The sequence below is a fragment of the Schistocerca americana genome, chromosome 1 (genome assembly GCF_021461395.2).
Source record: "Schistocerca americana isolate TAMUIC-IGC-003095 chromosome 1, iqSchAmer2.1, whole genome shotgun sequence".
Taxonomy (NCBI): Eukaryota; Metazoa; Arthropoda; class Insecta; order Orthoptera; family Acrididae; genus Schistocerca; species Schistocerca americana.
In genome coordinates this window covers 886,302,103-886,325,471 of record NC_060119.1, presented here as the reverse complement: position 1 = coordinate 886,325,471, position 23,369 = coordinate 886,302,103, and the positions used below count along the sequence as shown (strand labels likewise).

Genomic DNA, 23,369 nt, shown 5'->3' with positions numbered 1-23,369 from the left:
TAAAGACTGTAGGGGAAGACAATGATGTGAATATATCCAAGAAACAGAGCTGGGTTTAAGGGCTACTCAGAGATGAAGACGACGGCACAGAAGTGGAATTAGTGGTGGGCTGCAGTAAACCAAAGGTCTAATCATCCACATACCGACAAAAAAAGTGAATATGTCAATACAGATAGTCTGATAACATCACAGAGTTTTAAAAGAATCGTGAAATTTAGTCAGGGTACTTTCGTTGCAAAGGAAACTATAAATATTGTATTACAAATGACGTTCTCTGCTTTTGGTGATAACTCTGATTCATCAAGGAATATAGCCACTTCCACACTTCGTCATGCTCCTGACATGATGAATAATCTTTTCAGCATAGGAAGATGCTCTGCAATATGGTGCGCTGCCAAGAAAGAACGCAGTTAATTCTAAACGTTTTGTTGCTTTCGTTGTCGAAACAAAGCTTCTAATTTTGCTGCGCAGTAACTCAGCCTATGTGTCCGAATCCGTCCTTTTTACCAACAAACCTTCACTTGCTGCACAGCTGGTTATATTATCCCCACATTGGAGCAGCAGTGATCAAGTAATGAGCTTGCTGGGCGGCAGAGATTGTGTGCACCGATCATAGTTTACACAGGGGCTACGATCGCGAAGTGTGAAGTGGGCGGAGGCACTGGCTATTGCAACGAGATACTCATGTCCACGGCAGTTCTCTGCTCTATAGGTCATTAATATTTAGCTTTAGACATTATTTGCCATGTACTGTTTTGATGATATTTTGGATGAACCCCCCCCCCCCCCCCCCTCAACGTGTGTGTGGGCCGTTCTCGCTAGATCACACGTATGACTTTACTCCCACTTCGTTGAAGTACGAGATTGTTTCTTCCACCTTCTTCGAAATTACAAGATTTGAACTTACTGGCAGCTCCATTGCACTTTAGTACGTTGTACATTATGAACGGTAATTATATATCTATCTGCATTGGTGCCAAACTGGTGTGACACTTGCAGCTAATTTGCACACCTGCATATTGTAAAAGAAAACCATTAACGTTATATTCCAGTTATTTGATGCGAATAATACCCCAGTAAATAAATGTTCTTCCGTAAATGAACTGAAGATATTATTCTTACTATTAATGTTTCCTTCTTACTGAATGCAGTAGCTTTGAAGATCGTTAAAATATATCTAATTCTGCTATTTTTTTGGTAGTTGTTTCAATGTGCCTCAGAAGCTACGGTGCAGCAAAGATGTTACGAAAACTAATTTGATAACTGTACAGCAAGTGAGGCTTGTTTCACATATATCCAGTGATATTGCTCCACACGCGTATAGTCCACATTTCACCAGTACAGAAACGTCGTCGGGTGCAACTTATATCTTGTTAGGCGCCTTCTGTTGTCATAAATAGTGGAGAACCTGAAAAAATTCGCCTGACTGCGTGTTTTTCCTGAGATTAAATATCTGTTTCTCCATAACATATGGCTTCAGTTATGAATGAAAATCTCGGAAGTGTGGCTAGGACGTCATGTTTCAGTATTTTCGATGTTAATTGTGTAAGGAATATCATATGAAATGACATACGACTAAGTATGTCTGTAGCATAGCTACCACCTGAACATTTAGATTAAAATGTGTACTTAATATTACCTTTCTTTTATAAAAAAAAAACATTAATAATGCCCCTAGGTGTTCAATAGAAAATTCACAATCACCATTTGTAGTGCAGACGCTATGACTTTCCACGAATTTCTACAGCATAACCTCCGAAATGCGAGCATCGGTGTTTCAGATACATATTCCTTCTTAGTGGCAGCTTCACCTTGGCTTTCAACTTCACTCTTCAAACTGGTTTGTGCTCCCTGAATAGCTGCGCATCCTAACTTGAAATCCTTACTTCACTTGGCCATAGCGAAACGACGAAAAGTTACACAACCGCGCGTAATACCTAGACAAACGAGTCGCAGCTAGACAGCCGTGGTGCAATACATAGCCGATTCGTCGCATGCGATTCATCAGAATGGTTGGAAATTATAAGCAATCAGCGATCGATCTGAGATTTCCCCACTCACGTGCGATCTACGGCCAGATGGTGCGACCTGCTGCGATCCGTCTTTCTTGTGTCCATCCTTCTACGTGACTCAGCATTTAAAGAAAGGAACCACATTTCAGCCGTGTCAGGCCAAACACGGGTTATCATTTTGACCGTGACTGCGCGAAAGACCTTTAACCGACCTACGCGAGATACGTGCGGTTCCTTTATAAGAACTGCCGACAGCGAGTTCCACAGACATTCTGCCGCAGTTTGTTGGACACATACTTTTTACGAGAGTCAGTTATGGGCGTGAAGTTCCTTAAGAAGGGTAAGTGAAGTATTATACCTGATTTTAAACCTATTCGATCAAGACCTCATTACACTTCCACTGAATTAAAGTATTGCTGGAAATAATTCTTGTACGCATGCATCCGAAGTTTTCGTGTCAGGGTTGAATATCAACGTGTTGAGCACAAAAAACTTTTCGGTTTTATTACCACGAAAACACTCATTTGCGTATCAGAAGTGACGCAGCAAGGAGCCCGAGAGGATTTCAATGTTTTGGCGTGCCGCGAAATATTATTGTCTCTCTGTTGCCAGATATTGATCTCAATATTATTAGCATCATCAGCATCCCCATGTGCCTACACTACAGGGGTCTTTCACTGAGAGCTCACCCTCTTCCATTTTTTTCCTGATCTCCCTCTTTCCTTGTTGTTTAGCAGAGTGAGGAATATGTTTTGATGCAGTCTCTGTCTTTTGAACTTTTGACGGATCACAATTTCTTATAAAGTACTCTTTCTTATTGTACAGTCTGTTCTCATTGAGTAGGTAAGTCAGTCTATTTTGTTATTGTTGATTATTTTGATTAACACTCATTCCTCTTTCACCTTTTACGTACCTTCACATTCTTTGTTTTGTCTTCCTATCTGAGGTTTCCTCCAGGCACAATGTTAAAAGGCTTTTAAGCGCTAGTCATTGCCTTTCCACAGGCCGAGACTTCTTGCATCTCATACTACACTTTTTAACAACCTAAATACTTTGAAATATTTTTTTGCTTCAGCATTACTCTTTCAATTGCACATCCATTTTGTTTTTTCCTCTGTACATAATTATTTTCTACGTCTTTTTAACATGTGTTTTCGTACCACGCTGTTCAAAGCTGTCTTCCAGCTCTTCCAGACTATTAATGACTGTCATCTCTTCTTCAGCTATGAAGTATCAGTACCAAATATTTTGTGTGTGAGCTAGCTTCTGCCTACTGCAAGGCCTTCATGAAGAAAACTCTTTACTGTTTCCTCCAAGTAAATCCTGAATAAAGTCTGTGGCTAATATCATTATTGATTCACATCCGATTTGACTCCTGCTGATATTTCCCATCCAGCTGCTCTCGTTCTTTACTACGTTACAATTAAGTTGCTTATCGGTACGCACCTCCTAACTTTGACAATTTCACCCTCTCACATGCTTTCTCCAGATCAACAAATACAACTTATTGAGCCTTGCATTTCTTCTGGTATGTTTCATTAATTATTTCAACATTTCAGTTGCATTCTTCTTTCGTTTTACTTTCCTGAATCAGAACTATTCTTCTTTCAGCTTCATTTCAACATGAATCCATAGATGTTGATTTGAAGTAACCGTGAAACACTCCCTCAGTTCACAGTATCATAACCAATATCTTTCAGTCTGGTCTATGAGCGTAACAAAGTTTAAAATGTCACTACATGAAATTTAACTAAACATATCCCTTACTATGAATGTGCTATGCCTCTACTTTTATTTCACAAACACAAATCTGTTGATAACTTAATAGAAGAAATTCCCATCCGATCGAACAGCATACGTGGGAGAATGCAGAATAAGCCTATATTTGCATTTTAATTCTCAATATCGCACAGCAACAACAACTACGATGAATAATATGTCGATGCAGCTTCGGTCAAAGATGCACCGCACTCTTCCAGTACTCTCCCACCAAACCTACTCTTTATTTCTACATTTTTGCTACTAATTACACATCTTCGTTCTGTCGCTTCAGAGTATTGTCACTTGGTTTGTAAATGGTACGATAGGCTGCAGAGGTTTGATAACAAACTTCCGTGTTATTTACTCTATTGTGGATATTTTCTTTCAGTTACTCATTTCAAAGGAAACTCTTATTCAGTGTACCAATCGAAAATACTGTGTAAGTTATCTCGTATTTCCCTGTTTTTTCTGTGCACAGTATTATAACCGATGTACAATCTGAGAGTGCTGCTTTCCTTCCTTTGATTTTATGTAAACACTTTCGGTGCTGTTGAACATTTATCGAGCAGTGTAACGTATTGGATTCTATGCGTCAATAGTTCTCCGTATTAGTCACATGTCTGCAAAATACTTCATTTTATTGCAGCCTTGTTATCAATCGAAAATATGCAAAGAAAGATGCATGTTGAAAATCACACGGTTCATCTCCAACACACCTTGTGTGTAAAGATGTTCAAATGCTCATATGTGTGTGAATTCCTAAGGGGCCAAACTGCTGAGGTCATCGGTCCCTGGACTTCACACTACTTAAACTAACTTATATCACTCATTAATGAAAGTGTATTGTGGTCAATAATTGGTACGGCAGTGGAATTATTACGCATGAATGTGCTCTCGTATGCGGAATTTAACACTTGATTTTTTTATTGTCTTTGGTTTAAGCAGCAGACAGATCCACAGGAGACTGAACAGTAGATACGGATCTGATAAATACTTCTATGAAAGTCGAGAACCTTATATGACTAGTCGATAGCTGCATGGTCAGGATCTAACTGGAAATTGTTATAGGACTTACACATCGTCCTTCTTCCAGATACAAGAAATGAACTTAAATTTCCTCTGTTATTTTCATAATGATATCGTTAGTTTCTCTTTCCGTAAAATTCTACCTGTGGTGGACTCTAACAAATGTGTACAGTTGTGTTTCGTATTTCCTTATTAGGTACGTTTTCATCTTCTCCTCCTTCATCTGCTTTGGCACTTAATGGATCTTGTCTTCCTGAATAATCTTCCTTCATACCCTCTTCTTCTTGCTCTTGGTCGGTCCTTCCTTGTGGTCAAATACTGTATTCCACTCACTACGTTTTTGGCCATTCTGTCCCCTAAAATCCTCTAAACATGTCCTAAACCAAGTATATTGTCATATTTCATAAATATTGTCATATTTTTCTCTTGTACAAGCCGTTGTAATTCATGAGAGTATCTTTTTCTCCAGCCCTCTGCATATCTCACAAGCCCATAGCATTTTCCACGGGATCTTTCTCACAAATGGCTTAAATTCATGTATGCCATTGTAACAACTGATCGTATGAGGGAATAATATGCTATTACTTTTCGTTCTCATATTTACAGAATTGTTAAATACCTGTAAGTTTGCATAAGATGCTTTACTGCTGCTTGTACTCTTGCCTCATGCAAACACCAAAAAAAGTTTTGCATCACCCCGGTTCCCAGAACTCCTGAAGACAGACGTTGACTGTGGATATTGCATCACAGACACAGTCCCTCCGACTGTTCAGAGATGTCATTAAACCCGCCCAAAGACGTAAACAACCACGCATGAGCAGCGCATATTAGACGGAGGGGGTCCGACAGCCATTCAGTTCCAGACATTCCAGCAGGAAGGAGGTACACGGCTCGTGTTGTCTGTAATTAAACAATGCTTAGGCTGTCAGTGCCGCGGTTCGATCGCGTCCGCATTTTTACGTTGTGTCAGGAAGGGCTCTCAACAAGGGAAGTGTCCAGGCATCTCTAAGTGAACCAAAGTGATGTTGTCCGGACATGAAGGAGATACAGAGAGACAGGAACTGTTAATGACAAGCCTCGTTCAGGCTGCCCAATGCCTACTGCTGCAGTGGATGACCGCTACCTACGGATTATGGCTCGGAGGAGCCCTGACACCAACGCCACCATGTTGAATAATACTTTTCGTGCAGCCACAGGACGTCGTGTTACGACTCAAACTGTGCGCAATAGGCTGCATGATGCGCAACTTCACATGCGACGTCCATGGCGAGGTCCACCTGTGCAACCAAGGCACCAAACAGTGCGGTACAGATCGGCCCAACAATATGACGAATGGACCGCTCAGGATTGGCATAACGTTGTCTTCCCCTATGGGTGTCGCATATGCCTTCAACCACACATCTGACAGTGACATGTTTTGAGGCAACACGGTCAGGCTGAACGCCTTAGACATACTGTCTAGGGAGTGCAACAAGGTGGAGGTTCCCTATTTTGGGGGTGGCATTATGTGGGGCCGACGTAGGCCGCTGGTGGTCGTAGAAGGCGCCGTGACGGCTGTACGATATGTGAATGCCTTCCCCCGACCGATAGTGCAATAGTGCAACCATATCGACAGTATATTGGCAAGGTATTCGTCTTCATGGACGACAATTCGGGTGCACATCTTGTGACTTCCTTCAGGATAACGACATCGCTCGACTAGAGTGGCCAGCATGTTCTCCAGATACGAATCATATCGAAGATGCGTGGGATAGATTGTAAAGGGCTGTTTGTGGACGACGTGACCCACCAACCACTCTGAGGGATCCACGCCGAATGGCCGTTGAGGAGTGGGACAATATGGACTGACAGTGCCTTGATGAACTTGTGGATAGTATACCACGACGAATACAGGCATGCATCAATGCAAGAGGACGTGCTATTGGGTATTAGAGGCAACAGTGTGTATAGCAATCTGGACAAGCACCTCTGAAGGTCTCGCTATCTTTCGGTACAACATGTAATGTGTGGTTTTCATGAACAATAAAAAGGGCGGAAATGATGTTTAAGTTGATCTCTACTCCAATTTTCTGTACAGGTTTCGGAACTCTCGGAATAGAGGTGATGCAAAACTTTTTTTAATGTATGTATTATTATCACTGGTGAAAAGGACGCATAGATAGCTGAAGCAGGTTATTTCTTAAAATAATTTTAGATGCTGTTAGGTTATGTGGTATTCTTCTAGCATTAGAATCCGTCATCATCATGTATTTTGTCTTATTTTCGTTTACTGTGATTTCTATATTTAGTTTTAGGTTTTTATCTAGAAGAGAGGTTGTGATGCTTTCAAACTCATTCCGTCTTTCTTCTTAGTTTGGAGGCTTTGAACGAAATGTCCTGAAGTCGTGTTTCAAGAAGGAAATTTACGATTGCCTCTGCCAAACACATTACTCTCTTAGCTTTCATTTGCGTTTGGTAACAGCCACCGCTCTTTCCTTGATTGCACATGGAAGATACGAGAAACGTAAGCAACTAAGAATATTAAAATATATTTTTTTGACTGTAAAAACCAACAGCCTCAGTTGCAAAGTTTACCGCGAAATGTTGAAAATATTTAAAATATTTGCCTTACATATGGACTGTCCGACTAGTTGTAGACGGTAACAGGAGCGATGCTCGCTTGTAAGGTGAGCATAGTTTTTCAGCCGTTAGTAAACAAATTAAAGTCATTCACTATTACAACCAGGTGTTTGGGATATTTGGAATATACTCGCTCTGTGAAGTTAAGGATGGCTGTCATTGGCTCAATGACTAATGTGCCTGAATATGGCAGCATGCAGAGACACTCGTTGTTAATGTTACACTCCCAGTTAGCTGTTTCTGACTATGCCTTACCACTGTAGGATTCATTTTGCCTCCGCAAATTTGTTTCTGCTCACTCCATCCTAGAAGAGTATAATCTGTCTTACTCATATTCATTCCAGTAAGTGTTGAATAAATCCTACTTTCTTATTCGGGTCTGAAAGAGTTCACAATCTCTAATAAAATATGACAGACTACTTTTTCACTTTCCATTTTTTACACGGGTTCGATATTAGTAAATGTATCCTGAGATATTTTCATCAGGGGAACTCGAAGTTTCGAATAACCTAGCTGCATGAACTATTCCTGATGTGTATTCCAAAAGTACGCTGCCACCTGAACGGACGCTTCTGAGCTATAGTGTATGCCTGCTCTATTCAGAACAGTTTTATAAATTTTCCATCTGTAGCACAGCTCGGGGAATCTACAGTCATAATGGTCACAGGACTGACAAAACCTCAGGTTAAGAACTTTTAGACTTTTTCACATCAGAGGACACAGATTAGTCCCATGCAATGCTGTATCCAGTACGTATGTTCAGTACATCGATATGGCCCGCTAAGCTTTGTCTACGCCATCGGTGACAGACGATACTGATAGCAGGAAGAGCGACGTGGTTTGATGAGATTTTTTTTTCCTTTATTGTAATTTTAATCACCTATACCGGCGGGCTGGCAGCAGCACATTACGCTGCTCTTCAGCCTTAAGTGGAACAATAACATGACAGAGGTGATACAGACAATACAAAAAACGGCGGGCAAAAAATGGAGATACAAAAAAAACAATAAACATGAAGCCGTTCACGTTGGACGATAAAAACACTAACACTTGTGGACACGGCGCACAAAACACGGAGAACGGCGATGGCACATGTGAACAGTGGAGTCGTAACTGCACGAAACACAAAACGAAGCACACACACGAGATACTGATGTCGATGATCTCCGGCGCGCGAATGTTCACCATGCGTGTGCGAGTCCGGGGACCTGCCAAGAGAGGAGGAGGAGGAAGGGGAGTGGGAGAGCGAGAGGGGAGAGCAGAGATGCCGCGGGCAGGGGAGAAAGGGGGGAGGGAGGAAGGGGGAGGGGAAACCCGGGGGAAGAGGGGTGGAGGGAGGGGTCGTGGGAAAAGTAAAGAGAAGGGAAGGGAAGAGAAGGGAGGAAAGGTGCCCAAAGGAAAGGACACCGGAAGTGGGGTGTGGGGCAGGGTCAAAGTTGATAGGAGGGGTAGATGGAGGGGAGGAGGGCATCATCAGGGAGGGGGAGCTGGCGGAAGCCACCTTGGGAGAGGGTAAGGAGGGTGGAGAGATGGAGACCGGGTGGGACGTGCGAATACAGGCGCGACAGCAGGCGGGGGTGGGAGAGGATCGGGGAGACGAGCGGGTGAGGAGGATCGAATTTGCGGGAGGTATACAGGATCCGTATCCTTTCAAGGAAAAGGAGGAGGTGGGGGAAGGGGATGAGATTGTACAGTATCCACGTGGGGGAGGGGAGACGGATGCGATAGGCGAGGCGGAGAGCATGATGTTCAAGGATTTGGAGGGATTTATAAAAGGTAGGGGGGCGGAGATCCAAGCCGGATGGGCATAACAAAGGATAGGGCGGATGAGGGATTTATAGGTGTGGAGGATGGTGGAGGGGTCCAGACCCCACGTACGGCCAGAGAGGAGCTTGAGGAGACTGAGCGGGGAGCGTGCCTTGCCTTGGATTGTCCGGAGGTGGGGAGTCCAGGAGAGGCGACGGTCGAGGGTGACGCCAAGGTACTTAAAGGTGGGAGTGAGGGCGATAGGACGGCCATAGATGGTGAGACTGAAATCAAGGAGGCGGAAGGAAGGGGTGGTTCTGCCTACAATGATCGCCTGGGTTTTGGAGGGATTGACCTTGAGCAACCACTGGTTGCACCAAGCGGTGAACCGGTCAAGATGGGATTGGAGAAGGTGTTGGGAGCGCTGTAGGGTGGGGGCAAGGGCAAGGAAGGTGGTGTCATCGGCAAACTGGAGAAGGTGGACGGGGGCTGATGGCGGCGGCATGTCCGCCGTGTACAAAAGGCACAGAAAGGGGGAGAGGACGGAGCCTTGGGGCACACCGGCAGAGGGGAAAAAGGTGTAGGAATCTGTGTTATGGATGGTGACATAGGAAGGACGGCGGGAGAGAAAGGAGCGGATCAGACGGACGTAGTTAATGGGAAGAGCGAAGGTTTGGAGCTTGAAGAGGAGACCGGAATGCCATACGCGGTCATATGCACGTTCGAGGTCCAGGGAGAGGAAGATTGCGGAGCGACGGGAATTAAGCTGTTCGGAAAGGAGATGAGTGAGGTGAAGGAGAAGGTCGTCGGAAGAGAAGGACGGCCGAAAGCCGCACTGGGTAATGGGAAGGAGGCGGTGCTGGCGGAGATGCTGGTGGATGCGTCGGGTGAGGATAGATTCCAGGACCTTGCTGAAGACCGAGGTAAGGCTGATGGGACGGTAGGAGGAGACGGCAGACGGCGGTTTGCCAGGTTTAAGGAACATGAGGATACGGGAGGTTTTCCACAGGTCGGGGTAGTAACCGGTGGACAGGACTACATTGTAGAGCCTGGCCAGGGTGGAGAGGAAAGAGACAGGAGCTTCACGAAGGTGACGGTAGGTGACACAATCGTGACCAGGAGCGGTGTTGCGTTTTGTGCGGAGTGTAGCAATGAGATCCTGTGTAGTGATAGGGGCATTGAGTTCCGTGTGTGCAATGTTGTCCAAGTGCTGGAAACCAGGAGTGAGGGGAGCGACGGAGGTGTCAGTTCGATCGCGGACATCTGGGAAGAGGGAGTAATCAAACAGGGGATCATCAGGGATGGAAAATACATCGGAGAGGTAGGAGGCAAAGTGATTGGCCTTACTAAGGGTGTCAGGGAAAGGGTGATCATCATGGAGAAGAGGATAATAGGGGGAGGGTTTAGTTCCGGTAAGGCGACGGAAGGCCGACCAGAACTTGGTCGAGTTGATTGGTAGGGTAGCATTTAAATGGGTGCACGTCTGTCGCCAGTCCCGGCGTTTCTTAGCCGCGAGCAAATTACGAATGTGTCACTGGAGTTGCCGGTGGCGTCGTAGTGTGTCCGGGTCACACGTGCGGAGGAAGGCACGGTAGAGACGACGGGATTCACGGAGGAGGAGAACGGCCTGTGGGGGTAAGGTAGGACGGTGGGGGTGGATGGCGACAGTAGGGACGTGGGCCTCCACGGCCTCAGACAAGGTCTGCTGGAGAAAGGAGGCGGCATTGGTGACATCGTCAGGGTGGTGGTAGGTGAAGGGGTGGCTATCGACCTGGGTGGAAAGGGTATCCCGGTAGGCATTCCAGTCGGCACGGGAATAGTCGTGGACATACTTAGGGGGAGGGTCAGTACGAGGGTCGGGGCGAGGGCGACGACCGTCTGAAACGGTGAGGAGGACAGGGAGATGGACGCTACCAATAGGCTCCAGGACATCCACTGTTATGCAGCCAAGGAGGTTGGGGGAGGAGAGGATAACATCAGGAGTGGAGTTGGATTCGGGACGGGTGTGGTGGGGGATGGGGATGAGGTCACCTTGAAGGGAGGAGAGGAACCGATGCCACCGCCATAACTGGGCGGCGGAACGACTATGGATGTTGAGGTCGGCGGCGATCACGTAGGAGGAGAAGGTACGGTCAATGTGGGAGAGGAAGTCGAAGGGAATAGGGGCATTAGGGCGGACATAGATGGTGGTGCAGGTAACGGTAAGGCCGGGGAAGAAGAGACTAAGGATCAGGTGTTCGGTGGGGTCGGGAAGGAGAGGTTGGAGCCGAACGGGGATCTGGCGGTAGTGACCAATGGCAACTCTGCCACGCGCAATTGGGAGGGGGTTATCGGAGCGGTGGAGGAGATAGGGTGAGGTGTGGATGGAGTGGTGGGGTTGGAGGAAGGTTACATTGAGGAGGAAGGCATCCACGCGGTGGGTGGCAAGGGTGTGCAGGAAGAGGTTCTTGTTGGCGGAGAGGGAGCGGATATTGTTGAAAAGGATACGTTGCTGTCACGCCATGACAGGGATTTAGACAAGGGTGTCAAGACGGGAGAAGGTGAAATGGGCATGGTTGTTGGAGTAGGTGGTGTACATCTTGAGTTGGAATATGGAACGAGCGGCAAGGGAGATCTGCTGGAGGGTGTGGGGGCGCTGAAAGGGATGAACATTTTGAAGGACGATGGTGATGAACCTGATGACGTCCTCAGCGGTGTGGGGGGGGACGAAGGGAATTGCCAGGAGGGGTGGGGGCGTCCAGGGGACAGACAGGGACGGTGAGTTCAGGAGTGGTCGGAGGGGGTTGGGCTTTACACTTTTGGGAGTAGGTGGGATGGGGGAGATTGCAGGTATTGCAGGAAGGAGGGGATTGGAGGTTAGGGCACTGCCTGAGGAAGTGCGCTTGCCTACAATGCGGGCAGGTGGGGGCCTCGCGGCACTCAGCTGTGGGGTGCGCGTTATAGCGCAGACACCTCTGGCAGCGGAGGGATTGAGGAGGGGAACGGGAGGGGTCAACCTTATTACGCTGGTTAAAAAGCAGGGCACCCTCCTTCAGGAGACAGTCTATGGAGGGGGCGTGCTCAGAAAAAACCCACATAAGGCAGGTTGGGCCGGCAGCGTTATGGATCCGGCGAACCGCACGCAGGTCCAGATGGGGATGGGCCTGAAGCTCCGCCAACACCTCCTCCTCCGTGATCACTGGACTGAGCCGAGTGATCACGGCGGTGAGGGTCGGCGGGCGACGCGGAGGTTGGGGTTGGCGGGAGGGAGGTGGCGAGGGAGCAAGGGTGAGAGAGGCATGAGAGCCAAAGCGGGTGACAGGGATGCGGGAAAGGAGGTCTGTGTGGAGGGTAGGACTAGGGGAGGAGATGAGTACCGAATCACGGCGAGGAGTGAGGAGGGAGATGGGGGCACCTGGACAATTCTGGCGAAGGAAGAGGGTGAGGTTCCGGGCTTCAAGGAGGGAGGGATCCGGACGTGAGAGGAGGTAGCGGTAGGAGGAGGGGGTAGAGGAGGAGGAGGAGGGGGCAGGGACGGGCGGGGAGACATCCATGGCAACAGGGGTGGGGGAAGGGGGACGAGGCGGAGCCTTTTTTGGAGCAGACGAGGCAGAGGTGCCACTGGGGCGCTTGACGGCGGCGGAGGAGGTGTGGGGATGGGAACAACTGGAATGTGGCGGGGAGTGACAGGTCCCGGGGCTGGAGTCGGCGCCGGAGATGATGACTGTGACGGCGAAGGCGACGGCGACTATGAAGATGACGGCGGCGGTGATGGTGAAGGCGACGGGGAGAGCTGGGCATGGACAGTGGCCCGACGGGCCACCACCCTAGCTGGAGCTGCAGTGACAGGCTGGGGGAGTGGGGGGAAAGGATCAGATCGAGAGGAGCAGGAGGAAGAAGCTGGAGAGGGGGCGACAAAGAGCGAGGGCAAAGGGAGAGTGAGAAGAGGTGCGATGGAAGGAGGGGTGTGGGACTGGGCACACCACGTTATAGTGGTGGAGGCGGCGGAAGGGGAAGTGTAAACTATGGCGGTGGTGGTAGTGGTGACGGTGGTGGCGGGGGCGGACATGACGACAGGGAGAAACAATAACGCACAGAACGAAAGGGAAAGGACACAAACCGGGGCAGACGAAGACAAAGACGGAGGAAGACGAGGACGGCCGAAGACCAGGGTCGGACGGCGACGGCGGCGACCAGGCGGCGGCGGCGGCGAGCACCGGCTGGCGGCGGCGGCGGCGGCGGCGGCGGCGGCGGCGAACAGACGGACGGACGGACAGCAGGCAGCAGCGGTAGCGGCGGAGACGGACAGCGAGCAGGCAGGCGGACGGACGGACGGACGAACGAACGAACAGCTACAGCAGTAAGCGGCGGGCAGACGGGCAGACAGACAGACAGACAGACAGACGGACACAATCTTCGAAAGCGGAGATTCCAACCTGAGAGTAGCCCAGGCGTTGCAATCTGGCGCCTTCGAATGAGGGGATCCAACCCTCTGTGTGTTTGATGAGAATCTCTCGAGGGAAAAAATGTTCAAGAGAGTTTCGGGCTTGCGGGCGGTCATCGAATACTGTACTCCTCGATATTTCGACATCACACCTGCCAGTCATCCTCAGGTGAGCCATCTACGAGCGAAGACGAATTTGAACATTCTGAAGTTTATTTGTGGGCTGAGTGTTGAGTAAATCCTACTTTCATATTCGGGTATTGTGCACATGCTTTAAGGTCGTGGTGACAGACTGATCACGCTAACTGACAAGCAGCGCACCCTAGTGTCGCCGTGGCCATAGTTGTACTCGATCGTGCTCGTTTGGAGCTTTAATTCACAGTAATAATGCTGTGTTCTGCAAGCAGTAGCTGTTTAATCCTCGACGCTTTCTCTGATCTCTTCTGTGGACCCACCGTTGACGACTTGTGTTCCTGGTATTTATTTGTGGCTTTCGATCCCGTTGGGTCAGAGTGTTTGAGAGAGTGTTCTCAACCGTCACTCGGGGACTGGAGTAAATGTAATACTGTGAAAGACCAGATCGCCGTCTCAAATATAACAGTATTTCGACAATAGAACATATTGGCCCGCGCGGAATGGCTGCGTGGCTTGATGCGTCAAGTAACGGATTGCGAAGCCCCTCCCGCCGGAGGTTCGAGTCCTCACTCGGGCGTGGGTGTGTGTGTTGTTCTTAGCATAAGTTAGTTTAAGTAGTGTGTAAGTCTAGCGACCGATGACCTAAGCAGTTTGGTCCCTTAGGAATTCACACACATTTGAACTTTAGAACAAGTTGACGTCTTCAGGTGCACAGACTCTTGTGCAAGAAAATGTCCCAGTCAGTGTTTTTTGCCTTTTAGTTACCTTCTTGAAATTTAGTGGTTAGCTTTCTTAGTAGTACAAACGTTTTTAATTCGTCATGATTGTTTATGCATTAAATTATTTGTCAAAGTTACTACGTATAATTAGTGAGTTTCGTCGCTTGTAGCACAGATCTGCATTATAATATTAGTACAGCCCAGCGATACTCAAATTGTGCTCCATGGGGCCCTGCGGCTTTGCAAGACCTCTGTGACGGCTCTGCCAAAGTAATATCAACTAGTCTTGTAAAATACTGAGAAAACCGGGTCTTACAAATCTCTTACCACTGATTTTGAAGGTCAATTTCTTTCTCAGTGGGTGACAAGCAGCATAATAATACTACGATCAAAAATTCCAAACAGGGGAACTTAGGTTGTAAGTGTAGGTATGTGGCGACTTGTCACTACACACACAAGCAGTGACCATGTTCATGCTTCCTCCCCCCCCCCCCCCCCCCCCTCTCACTCTCTCTCTCCCACCCTGCGTGCTGTCTCATCTATACATCCTGCGACCATTCCCTTATGCTCTTCCTATCTCCCTCTCATCCTTCTTAAACATCTCGAACTGCGTTGAAGGATTTTGGCAGTTCCCTATCTATGTTACCCCGCCTGAAGCTATACAAACCCACGCCGAGCAGCATAAAGCACAGTTCCTATTCGAGTTTGCCATTGCAACGCACTCCGGTTCGGCACGGCGAATCTGCACTGTTCTCGGATTGCTGTGTATTAGATTCGTGGTTGTCATTGACTACAGTTATAATATTTAATATCTTGTGACTATAGTATTCAAATTTGTCATATTGTAAAATTAAACTGTTCATTTTAAAAGACAGAATGGAGGGTTGACTTAGAAATGTTGCAACAAAATCTTGCATAGACAGTTCAAAGGTCATCACCCTCAAAGCCGGTCGGGGTGGCCGAGTGGTTCTAGGCGCTACAGTCTGGAACCGCGCGACCGCTACGGTCGCAGGTTCGAATCCTGCCTCGGGCATGGATGTGTGTGATGTCCTTACATTAGTTAGGTTTAAGTAGTTCTAAGTTCTAGGGGACTGATGACCTCAGATGTTAAGTCCCATAGTGCTCAGAGCCATTTGAACCATCACCCTCAAAGATATTCGATGAAGATTATGATATTCAAGAAGATGATGTAAAGATTTTAAGCTCCATATTTTCAGCCAGTAAGATACCTAACGACTAAATAAAAAAAAAGAAAAGGAAAGTATGATGAATCTTACATCTATCTCGGATTTGTCGGTTCTAACGGCTCACCTTTCTGCATGTTACGTAGCAAGCTACTTCGGAAAAGTTTCATGGTACCTGCTAAGGTGCACGGACAGTTACAAAACATGTTGTTGTTGTTGTGGTCTTCAGTCCAGAGACTGGTTTGATGCAGCTCTCCATGCTATTCTATCCTGTGCAAGCTTCTTCATCTCCCAGTACCTACTGCAACCTACATCCTTCTGAATCTGTTTAGTGTATTCATCTCTTGGTCTCCCTCTACGATTTTTACCCTCCACGCTGCCCTCCAACACTAAATTGGTGATCCCTTGAGGCCTCATAAAATGCCCTACCAACCGATCCATTCTTCTAGTCAAGTTGTGCCACAAATTTCTCTACTCTCCAATTCTATTCAGTACCTCCTCATAAGTTATGTGATCTACCCATCTAATCTTCAGCATTCTTCTGTAGCACCACATTTCGAAACCTTGTGTTCTCTTCTTGTCTAAACTATTTATCGTCCATGTTTCACTTCCATACAAGACTACACTCCATACAAATACTTTCAGAAACGACTTCCTGACACTTAAATCCATACTCGATGTCAACAAATTTCTCTTCTTCAGAAACACTTCGACCATCATCAGTTATTTTGCTCCCAAAATAGCAAAATTTCTTTACTACTTTAAGTGTCTCATTTCCTAATCTAATTCCCTCAGCATCATCCGATTTAATTCGACTACATTCCATTATTCTCGTTTTGATTTTATTGATGTTCATCTGATATCCTCCTTTCAAGACACTGTCCATTCCGATCAGCTGCTCTTCCAGGTCCTTTGCTGTCTCTGACAGAATTACAATGTCATCGGCGAACCTCAAAGTTTTTATTTCTTCTCCATGGATTTTAATTCGTACTCCGAATTTTTCTTTTGTTTCCTTTACTGCTTGCGCAATATACAGATTCAATAACATCGAAGATAGGCTACAACCCTGTCTCACTCCCTTCCCAACCACTGCTTCCCTTTCATGTCCCTCGACTCTTATAACTGCCATCTGGTTTCTGTACAAATTGTAAATAGTCTGTCGCTCCCTGCATGTTACCTCTTCCACCTCCAGAATTTGAATGAGAGTATTCCAGTCAACGTTGCCAAAAGCTTTCTCTAAGCCTAGAAATGCTAGAAACGCAGGTTTGCCTTTCCTTAATCTAGCTTCTAAGATAAGTCGTAGGGTCAGTATTGCCTCACGTGTTCCAACATTTCTATGGAATCCGAACTGATCTTCCCCGGGGTCGCCTTCTACCAGCTTTCCCATTCGTCTGTAAAGAATTAGTGTTAGTATTTTGCAGCCGTGGCTTATTAAACTGATAGTTTGGTAATTTTCACATCTGTCAACACCAGCTGCCTTTGGGATTGGAATTATTATATTCTTCTTGAAGTCTGAGGGAGTTTCGCCAGTCTCATACATCTTGCTCACCAGATGGTAGAGTTTTGTCAAGACTGGCTCTCCCAAGGCTGTCAGTAGTTCTAATGGAGTGTTGTCTACTCCCGGGGCCTTGTTTCGACTTAGGTCTTTCAGTGCTCTGTCAAACTCTTCACACAGTATCATATCTCCTATTTCATCTTCATCTTCATTCTCTTCCATTTCTATAATATTGTCCTCAAGAACATCGCTCTTGTATAGACCCTCTATATACTCATTCCACCTTTCTGCTTCCTCTTTCTGCTTATAACTGGGTTTCCATTTGAGCTCTTGATATTCATACAAGTGCTTCTCTTTCCTCCAAAGGTCTCTTTAACTTTCCTGTAGGCAGTATCTATCGTATCCCTAGTGATATGCACCTCTACATCTTCACATTTGTCCTCTAGCCATCTCTGCTTAGCCATTTTGCACTTCCTATCGATCTCATTTTCGAGACGTTTGTATTCCTTTTTGCTGCTTCATTTACTGCATTTTTATATTTTCTCCTTTCATCAATCAAATTCAATATATCTTCCGTTACCCAAGGATTTCTATTAGCCCTCGTCTTATTACCTACTTGACCCTCTGCTGCCTTCACTATTTCATCCCTCAAAGCTACCCATTCTTCTTCTACTGTATTTCTTTCCCCCATTCCTGCCATTTGGACTCTGTACAACCTCTGGCTTAGTCAGTTTATCCAGGTCCCATCTCCATATATTCCCACCTTTTTGCAGTTTCTTCAGTTTTAATCTACAGTTCATAACCAATAGATTGTGGTCAGAGTCCACATCTGCCCCCGGAAATGTCTTACAATTTAGAACCTGGTTCCTGAATCTCTGTCTTACCATTATATAATCTATCTGAATCCCTCCAGTATCTCCAGGCTTTTCCATGTATATAGCCTTCTTGTATGATTCTTGAACCAAGTGTCAGCTATGATTAAGTTATGCTCTGAGCAAAATTCTACCAGGCGGCTTCCTCTTTCATTCCTTACTCTTTCATTCCATATTCACCAACTACGTTTCCTTCTCTTCCTTTTCCTACTATCGAGTTCCAGTCACCCATGACTATTAAATTTTCGTCTCCCTTCACTATCTGAATAATTTCTTTTATCTCATCATACATTTCATCAATCTCTTCGTCACCTGCGGAGCTAGTTGCCATATAAACTTGTACTAGTGTGGTAGGCGTGGGCTTCGTATCTATCTTGGCCACAATAATGCGTTCACTATGCTGTTTGTAGTAGCTTACCCGCATTTTTATTTTCCTATTCATTATTAAACCTACTCCTGCATTACCCCTATTTGATTTTGTATTTATAACCCTGTATTCACCTGACCAGAAGTCTTGTTCGCCGGTCGGTGTGGCCGTGCGGTTCTAGGCGCTACAGTCTGGAGCCGAGCGACCGCTACGGTCGCAGGTTCGAATCCTGCCTCGGGCATGGATGTGTGTGATGTCCTTAGGTTAGTTAGGTTTAATTAGTTCTAAGTTCTAGGCGACTGATGACCTCAGAAGTTAAGTCGCATAGTGCTCAGAGCCATTTGAACCATTTGAAGTCTTGTTCCTCCTGCCACCGAACTTCACTAAGTCCCGCTATATCTAACTTTAACTTATCCATTTCCCTTTTTAAAATTTTCTAACCTACCTGCCCGATTAAGGGATCTGACATTCCACGCTCCGATCCGTAGAACGCCAGTTTTCTTGCTCCTGATAACAACGTTCCCGCCCGGAGATCCGAATGGGGGACTATTTTACCTCCGTAATATTTTAAGAAAGCATCGGTCGTGCGAAACTCAACTTGCCCTTTATTCGCTTGTCATTTTCTCTACATGTGTTTCTTTTAATATTTCTAAGGGCACTGATAAACTCGCTGTTTAGGGCCTGTAAACTCGAAACACAAATACAAACACACACCCACACCCACACACACACACACACACACACACACACACACACACACGCACACACACACACACACACACACACACGCACGCACGAAGGTACGAGCATACGGAATAGATTCCCGATACGTTAGTGGCTTGAAGACTCGTTAAGTAATAGGACGCAGGACATTACCATGATTACGTGACCTGCGGTCCAGACGTAGCCTTTTTAATTACTAATCAAAACGTCCTCGGTCCCGGCTTCGAACAATGCTAACGCCTAGATTTTAAATAAAAATCTGTACTGGCGGCCGAACACTTCCGGCATAAGAACTCACGCTGATGCTGCAACGGCCTTGCCAAAGAGGGCGGAGGAGAAGACGGAGGTTCAGGGCACTCTATTGCCCTTGAAGTGGGAAACTGCCAATAAAGGTGGAAGAATCAGCAATGATCAACAGCAAGAAGATGTAGAAGGCAATGGAAACCACTGCATTAAAGATACATAGCGTGTATCCACAAGACATATTTGGAAAAGTGTCATGACGATCACTTCATTGGCAAAAGATTCCAGAATAGTCCCCCATTTGGATCTCCGTGAGGGGACTGCCAAGGGGGAAGAGATCATGAGGAAAAGATTGAATAACCAAAGAAAGGATAACGCTCTATCGGTAGGGGTGTGGAATGACAGAAGCTTAAATATAGTAGGAAAACTATAACAGGTATAGTAGGAGTGACTGAAATGAAGAAAGATTTACGGGAGAATATGGGCTTGGTACTAGGAATTAGTGAGGAGAAAGGCAGTTCTGCAGTAAATTTCAGTTAGTAACACGAATATTCTGTTCAAGAATCACAAGAGCCGGAAGTACACTTGGGGGAGATACGGGAAGATTTCAGTTACATTACAACATAGTCAGACAGAGATTCAGAAATCAGAGACTGAATTGCAAGACGTACCACGGAGCAGATATACACTAAGTGATCAAAAGCATCCGGACACCTGGCTGAAAATGACACACAAGTTCGTGGTGCCCTCCATCGGTAATGCTGGAATTCAATATGGTGTTGGCCCATCCTTAGCCTTCATGACAGCTTCCACTCTCACAGGCATACGTTCAATCAGGTGCTCGAAGCTTTCTTGGGTAATGACAGCCCATTCTTCAAGGAGTGCTGCATTGACGAGAGGTATCGATGTCAGTCGGTGAGACTTGACACGAAGTCGGCGTTCCAATACATCCCAAAGGTGTTCTTTAGATTTTAGGTCAGGACTACGTGCAGGCCAGTCCATTAGAGGGATGTTATTGTCGTGTAACCGCCACAGGCCGTGCATCATGAACAGGTGCTCCATCGAGTTGAAAAATGCAATCGCCATTCCCGGATTGCTCTTCAACAATGGGAAGCAAGGAGGTGCTTAAAACATCAATGTAGACCTGTGCTGTGATAGTGTCACGCAAAACAAAAAAATGGTTCAAATGGCTCTGAGCACTATGGGACTTAACATCTTAGGTCATCAGTCCCCTAGAACTTAGAACTACTTAAACCTAACTAACCTAAGGACATCACACACATCCATGCCCGAGACAGGATACGAACCTGCGACCGGAGCAGTCCCGCGGTTCCGGACTGCAGCGCCTAGAGCCGCACGACCACCGCGGTCGGCCACGCAAAACAATAAGGGGTGCATGTCCCCTCCATGAAAAACACGACCAAACCATAACACCATCGCCTCCGAATTTTACTGTTGGCACTACATACGCTGGCAGAAGACGTTCACCGGGAATTCACCATACCCACATCCTGCCATCGGATGGCCAAATTGTGTACCGCGATTCGTCACTCCATACAACGTTTTTCCACTGGTCAATCGACCAATGTTTACGCTCCTTACACCAAGCAATCCGTCGTTTGGCATTTACCGGCGTGATGTGTGGTTTATGAGCAGCCGCTCGACCATGAAATCCAAGTTTTCTCACCTCCCGCCTAACTGTCATGGTACTTGCAGTGGATCCTGATGCAGTTTGGAATTCCTGTATGATGGTCTGGATAGACGTCTGCCTATTACACATTACGACCCTCTTCAACAGTCGGCGGTCTCTGTCAGTCAACAGATAAAGTCGGTCTGTACGAATTTGTGCTGTATGTGTCCCTTCACGTTTCCACTTGACTATCACATCGGAAACAGTGGACCTAGGGATGTTTAGGAGTGTGGAAATCACGCGTACAGACGTGTGACACAAGTGGCACCCAATCACTTGACCACGTTCAAAGTCCGTGAGTTGCGCGGAGCACCCCATTTTTCTCCATCACGATGTCTAGTGACTTCGAGTTCGCTGACATGATGTACCTGCCAATAGGTGACAGCACAATGCACCTAATATGAAACTGTATGTGTCTGGGGGTGTCTGGATACTTTTGATCACATGGTGCAGACTCAGTTCATAATTTAGTAGTGATGAAGAGTAGACTGAAGTTTGAGAGATTAGTCAGGGAGAATCAATACGGGGGATACGGAGGTACTAAGGAATGAAGAGATACGCTTAAAGTTATCTAAGGCTACAGATACTGCAATAAGGAATCGCGCTATAGGCAGTACAATGGAAGGGGGTGTACATCTCTAAAAACGGCAATCACAGATGTGGAAAAGAAAAACTTAGGCACAAAGAAGGCAATTGCGATGAAACCATAGGTAACAGAAGAAATACTTCAGTCGATCAATGGAAAGGGAAATTCAAGAATACAGAAATACAAGTCGCTGAGGACCGAAATAAACAGGAAGTGCAGGGGAGCTAAGACGAAATGGATGCATGAAAAATATGAAGAAATCTAAAAAAAAATGATTGTCGGAAAGACTGACTCAACATATAGGAAAGTCAAAATAACCTTCGGTGAAACTAAAAGCAAGCGTGATAACATTAAGAGTGCAACGGGATTCCGCTGTCAAATGCAGAGGAGAGAGCAGATAGGTCGAAGAGTACATTGAAGGCCCCTATGACGAGGAAGATTAGTCTAATGTGATAGAAGAAGAAACAGGAGTCGATTTAGAAGAGGTAGGAGATCCAGCATTAGATTACAAATTTAACAGACCTTTGGAAGACTTAAGATCAAATAAGGCAGAAGGGATAGATGACATTCCATCATAATTTCTAAAATTATTGGGGGAACTGACAACAAAACGGCTATTCACATTGGTACGTAGAATGTTGGCCTATTAGTCAGGAGATATACCATCTGACTTTTTGGAAAAGTATCATCCATAGAGTTCCGACGACTACAAGAGCTGACAAGTGCCAGAATTATTGCACATTCAGTTTAACAGTTCATGTATCCAAATTGTCGACAAGAGTTATGTACAAAAGAACTGAAAAGAAAACTGAAGGTGTGTTAGACGATGATCAGTCTGGCCTTAGGGAAGGTAAAGGCACCAGAAAGGCAATTCTGATGTTGCGGCTGATAATGGAAGCAAGACTAAAGTCGACCTGGGAAAATCGTTCGACAGTGGCAAATAGTGCAAGATGTTCTAAATTCTGAGGAAAATAGGGTTGAACTGTGAGGAGAGACAGGTAATATACGACATGTACAAGAGCTAAGACGGAATAATCAGAGTTGAACACCAAGAACGAAGTGCTCGGATTAAAAAGGGTCGCCCCTACTGTTCAATCTATATCTACATCTACATGGATACTCTGCAAACCACATTTAAGTGCCTGGCAGATCGTTCATCGAACCACCTTCACAATTATCTATTATTTTGGTCTCGTATAGCACGCGGAAAGGACGAACAACTATATCTTTACGTACTAGCTCTGATTTCCCTTATTTTATCGTGGTGATCGTTTCTACCTATGTAGGTCGGTGTCAACAAAATATTTTCGCATTCGGAGAAGAACGTTGGTGATTGGAATTTCGTGACAAGACTCCGTCGCAACGAAAAACGCCTTTCTTTTAATGACGTCCAGCCCAAATTCTGTATCATTTCTGTGACACTCTCTCCCATATTTCTCGATAATACAAAACGTGCTGCTCTTCTTTGAACTTTTTCGATGTACTCCGTCAGTCCTATCTGGTAAAGATCCCATATCGCGCAGCAGTATTCTAAAAGAGAACTGACGAGCATAGTGTAGGCAGTATCCTTAGTAGATCTACGCATCGAAGAAGCAATGATGAAAATAAAATAAAGGTTCAGGAGTGGTTTTAAAATTCAATGTGAAACGATATCAATGATACGATTCGCTGGTGATATTGCTGTCCTCAATGAAAGTGACGAAGAATTACAGATCTGCTGAATGGAATGACCAGTCTAATGAGTGCAGAATACGGATTGAGAGTAAAT

General features: G+C 46.0%; 1 protein-coding gene across 1 annotated transcript in view; it reads left to right on the top strand.

Annotated features, from left to right (window-relative positions):
• The first annotated feature begins 2,248 nt into the window (after window positions 1-2,248).
• Window positions 2,249-23,369, top strand: part of LOC124614383 (pyrimidodiazepine synthase-like) — a 49,209-nt gene continuing 28,088 nt past the window's right edge. The window contains exon 1 of the mRNA XM_047142938.1: window positions 2,249-2,352. Coding sequence (XP_046998894.1) covers window positions 2,328-2,352 — 25 coding nt within the window. The 5' untranslated portion in view covers window positions 2,249-2,327. The remainder of the gene's footprint in view (window positions 2,353-23,369) is intronic.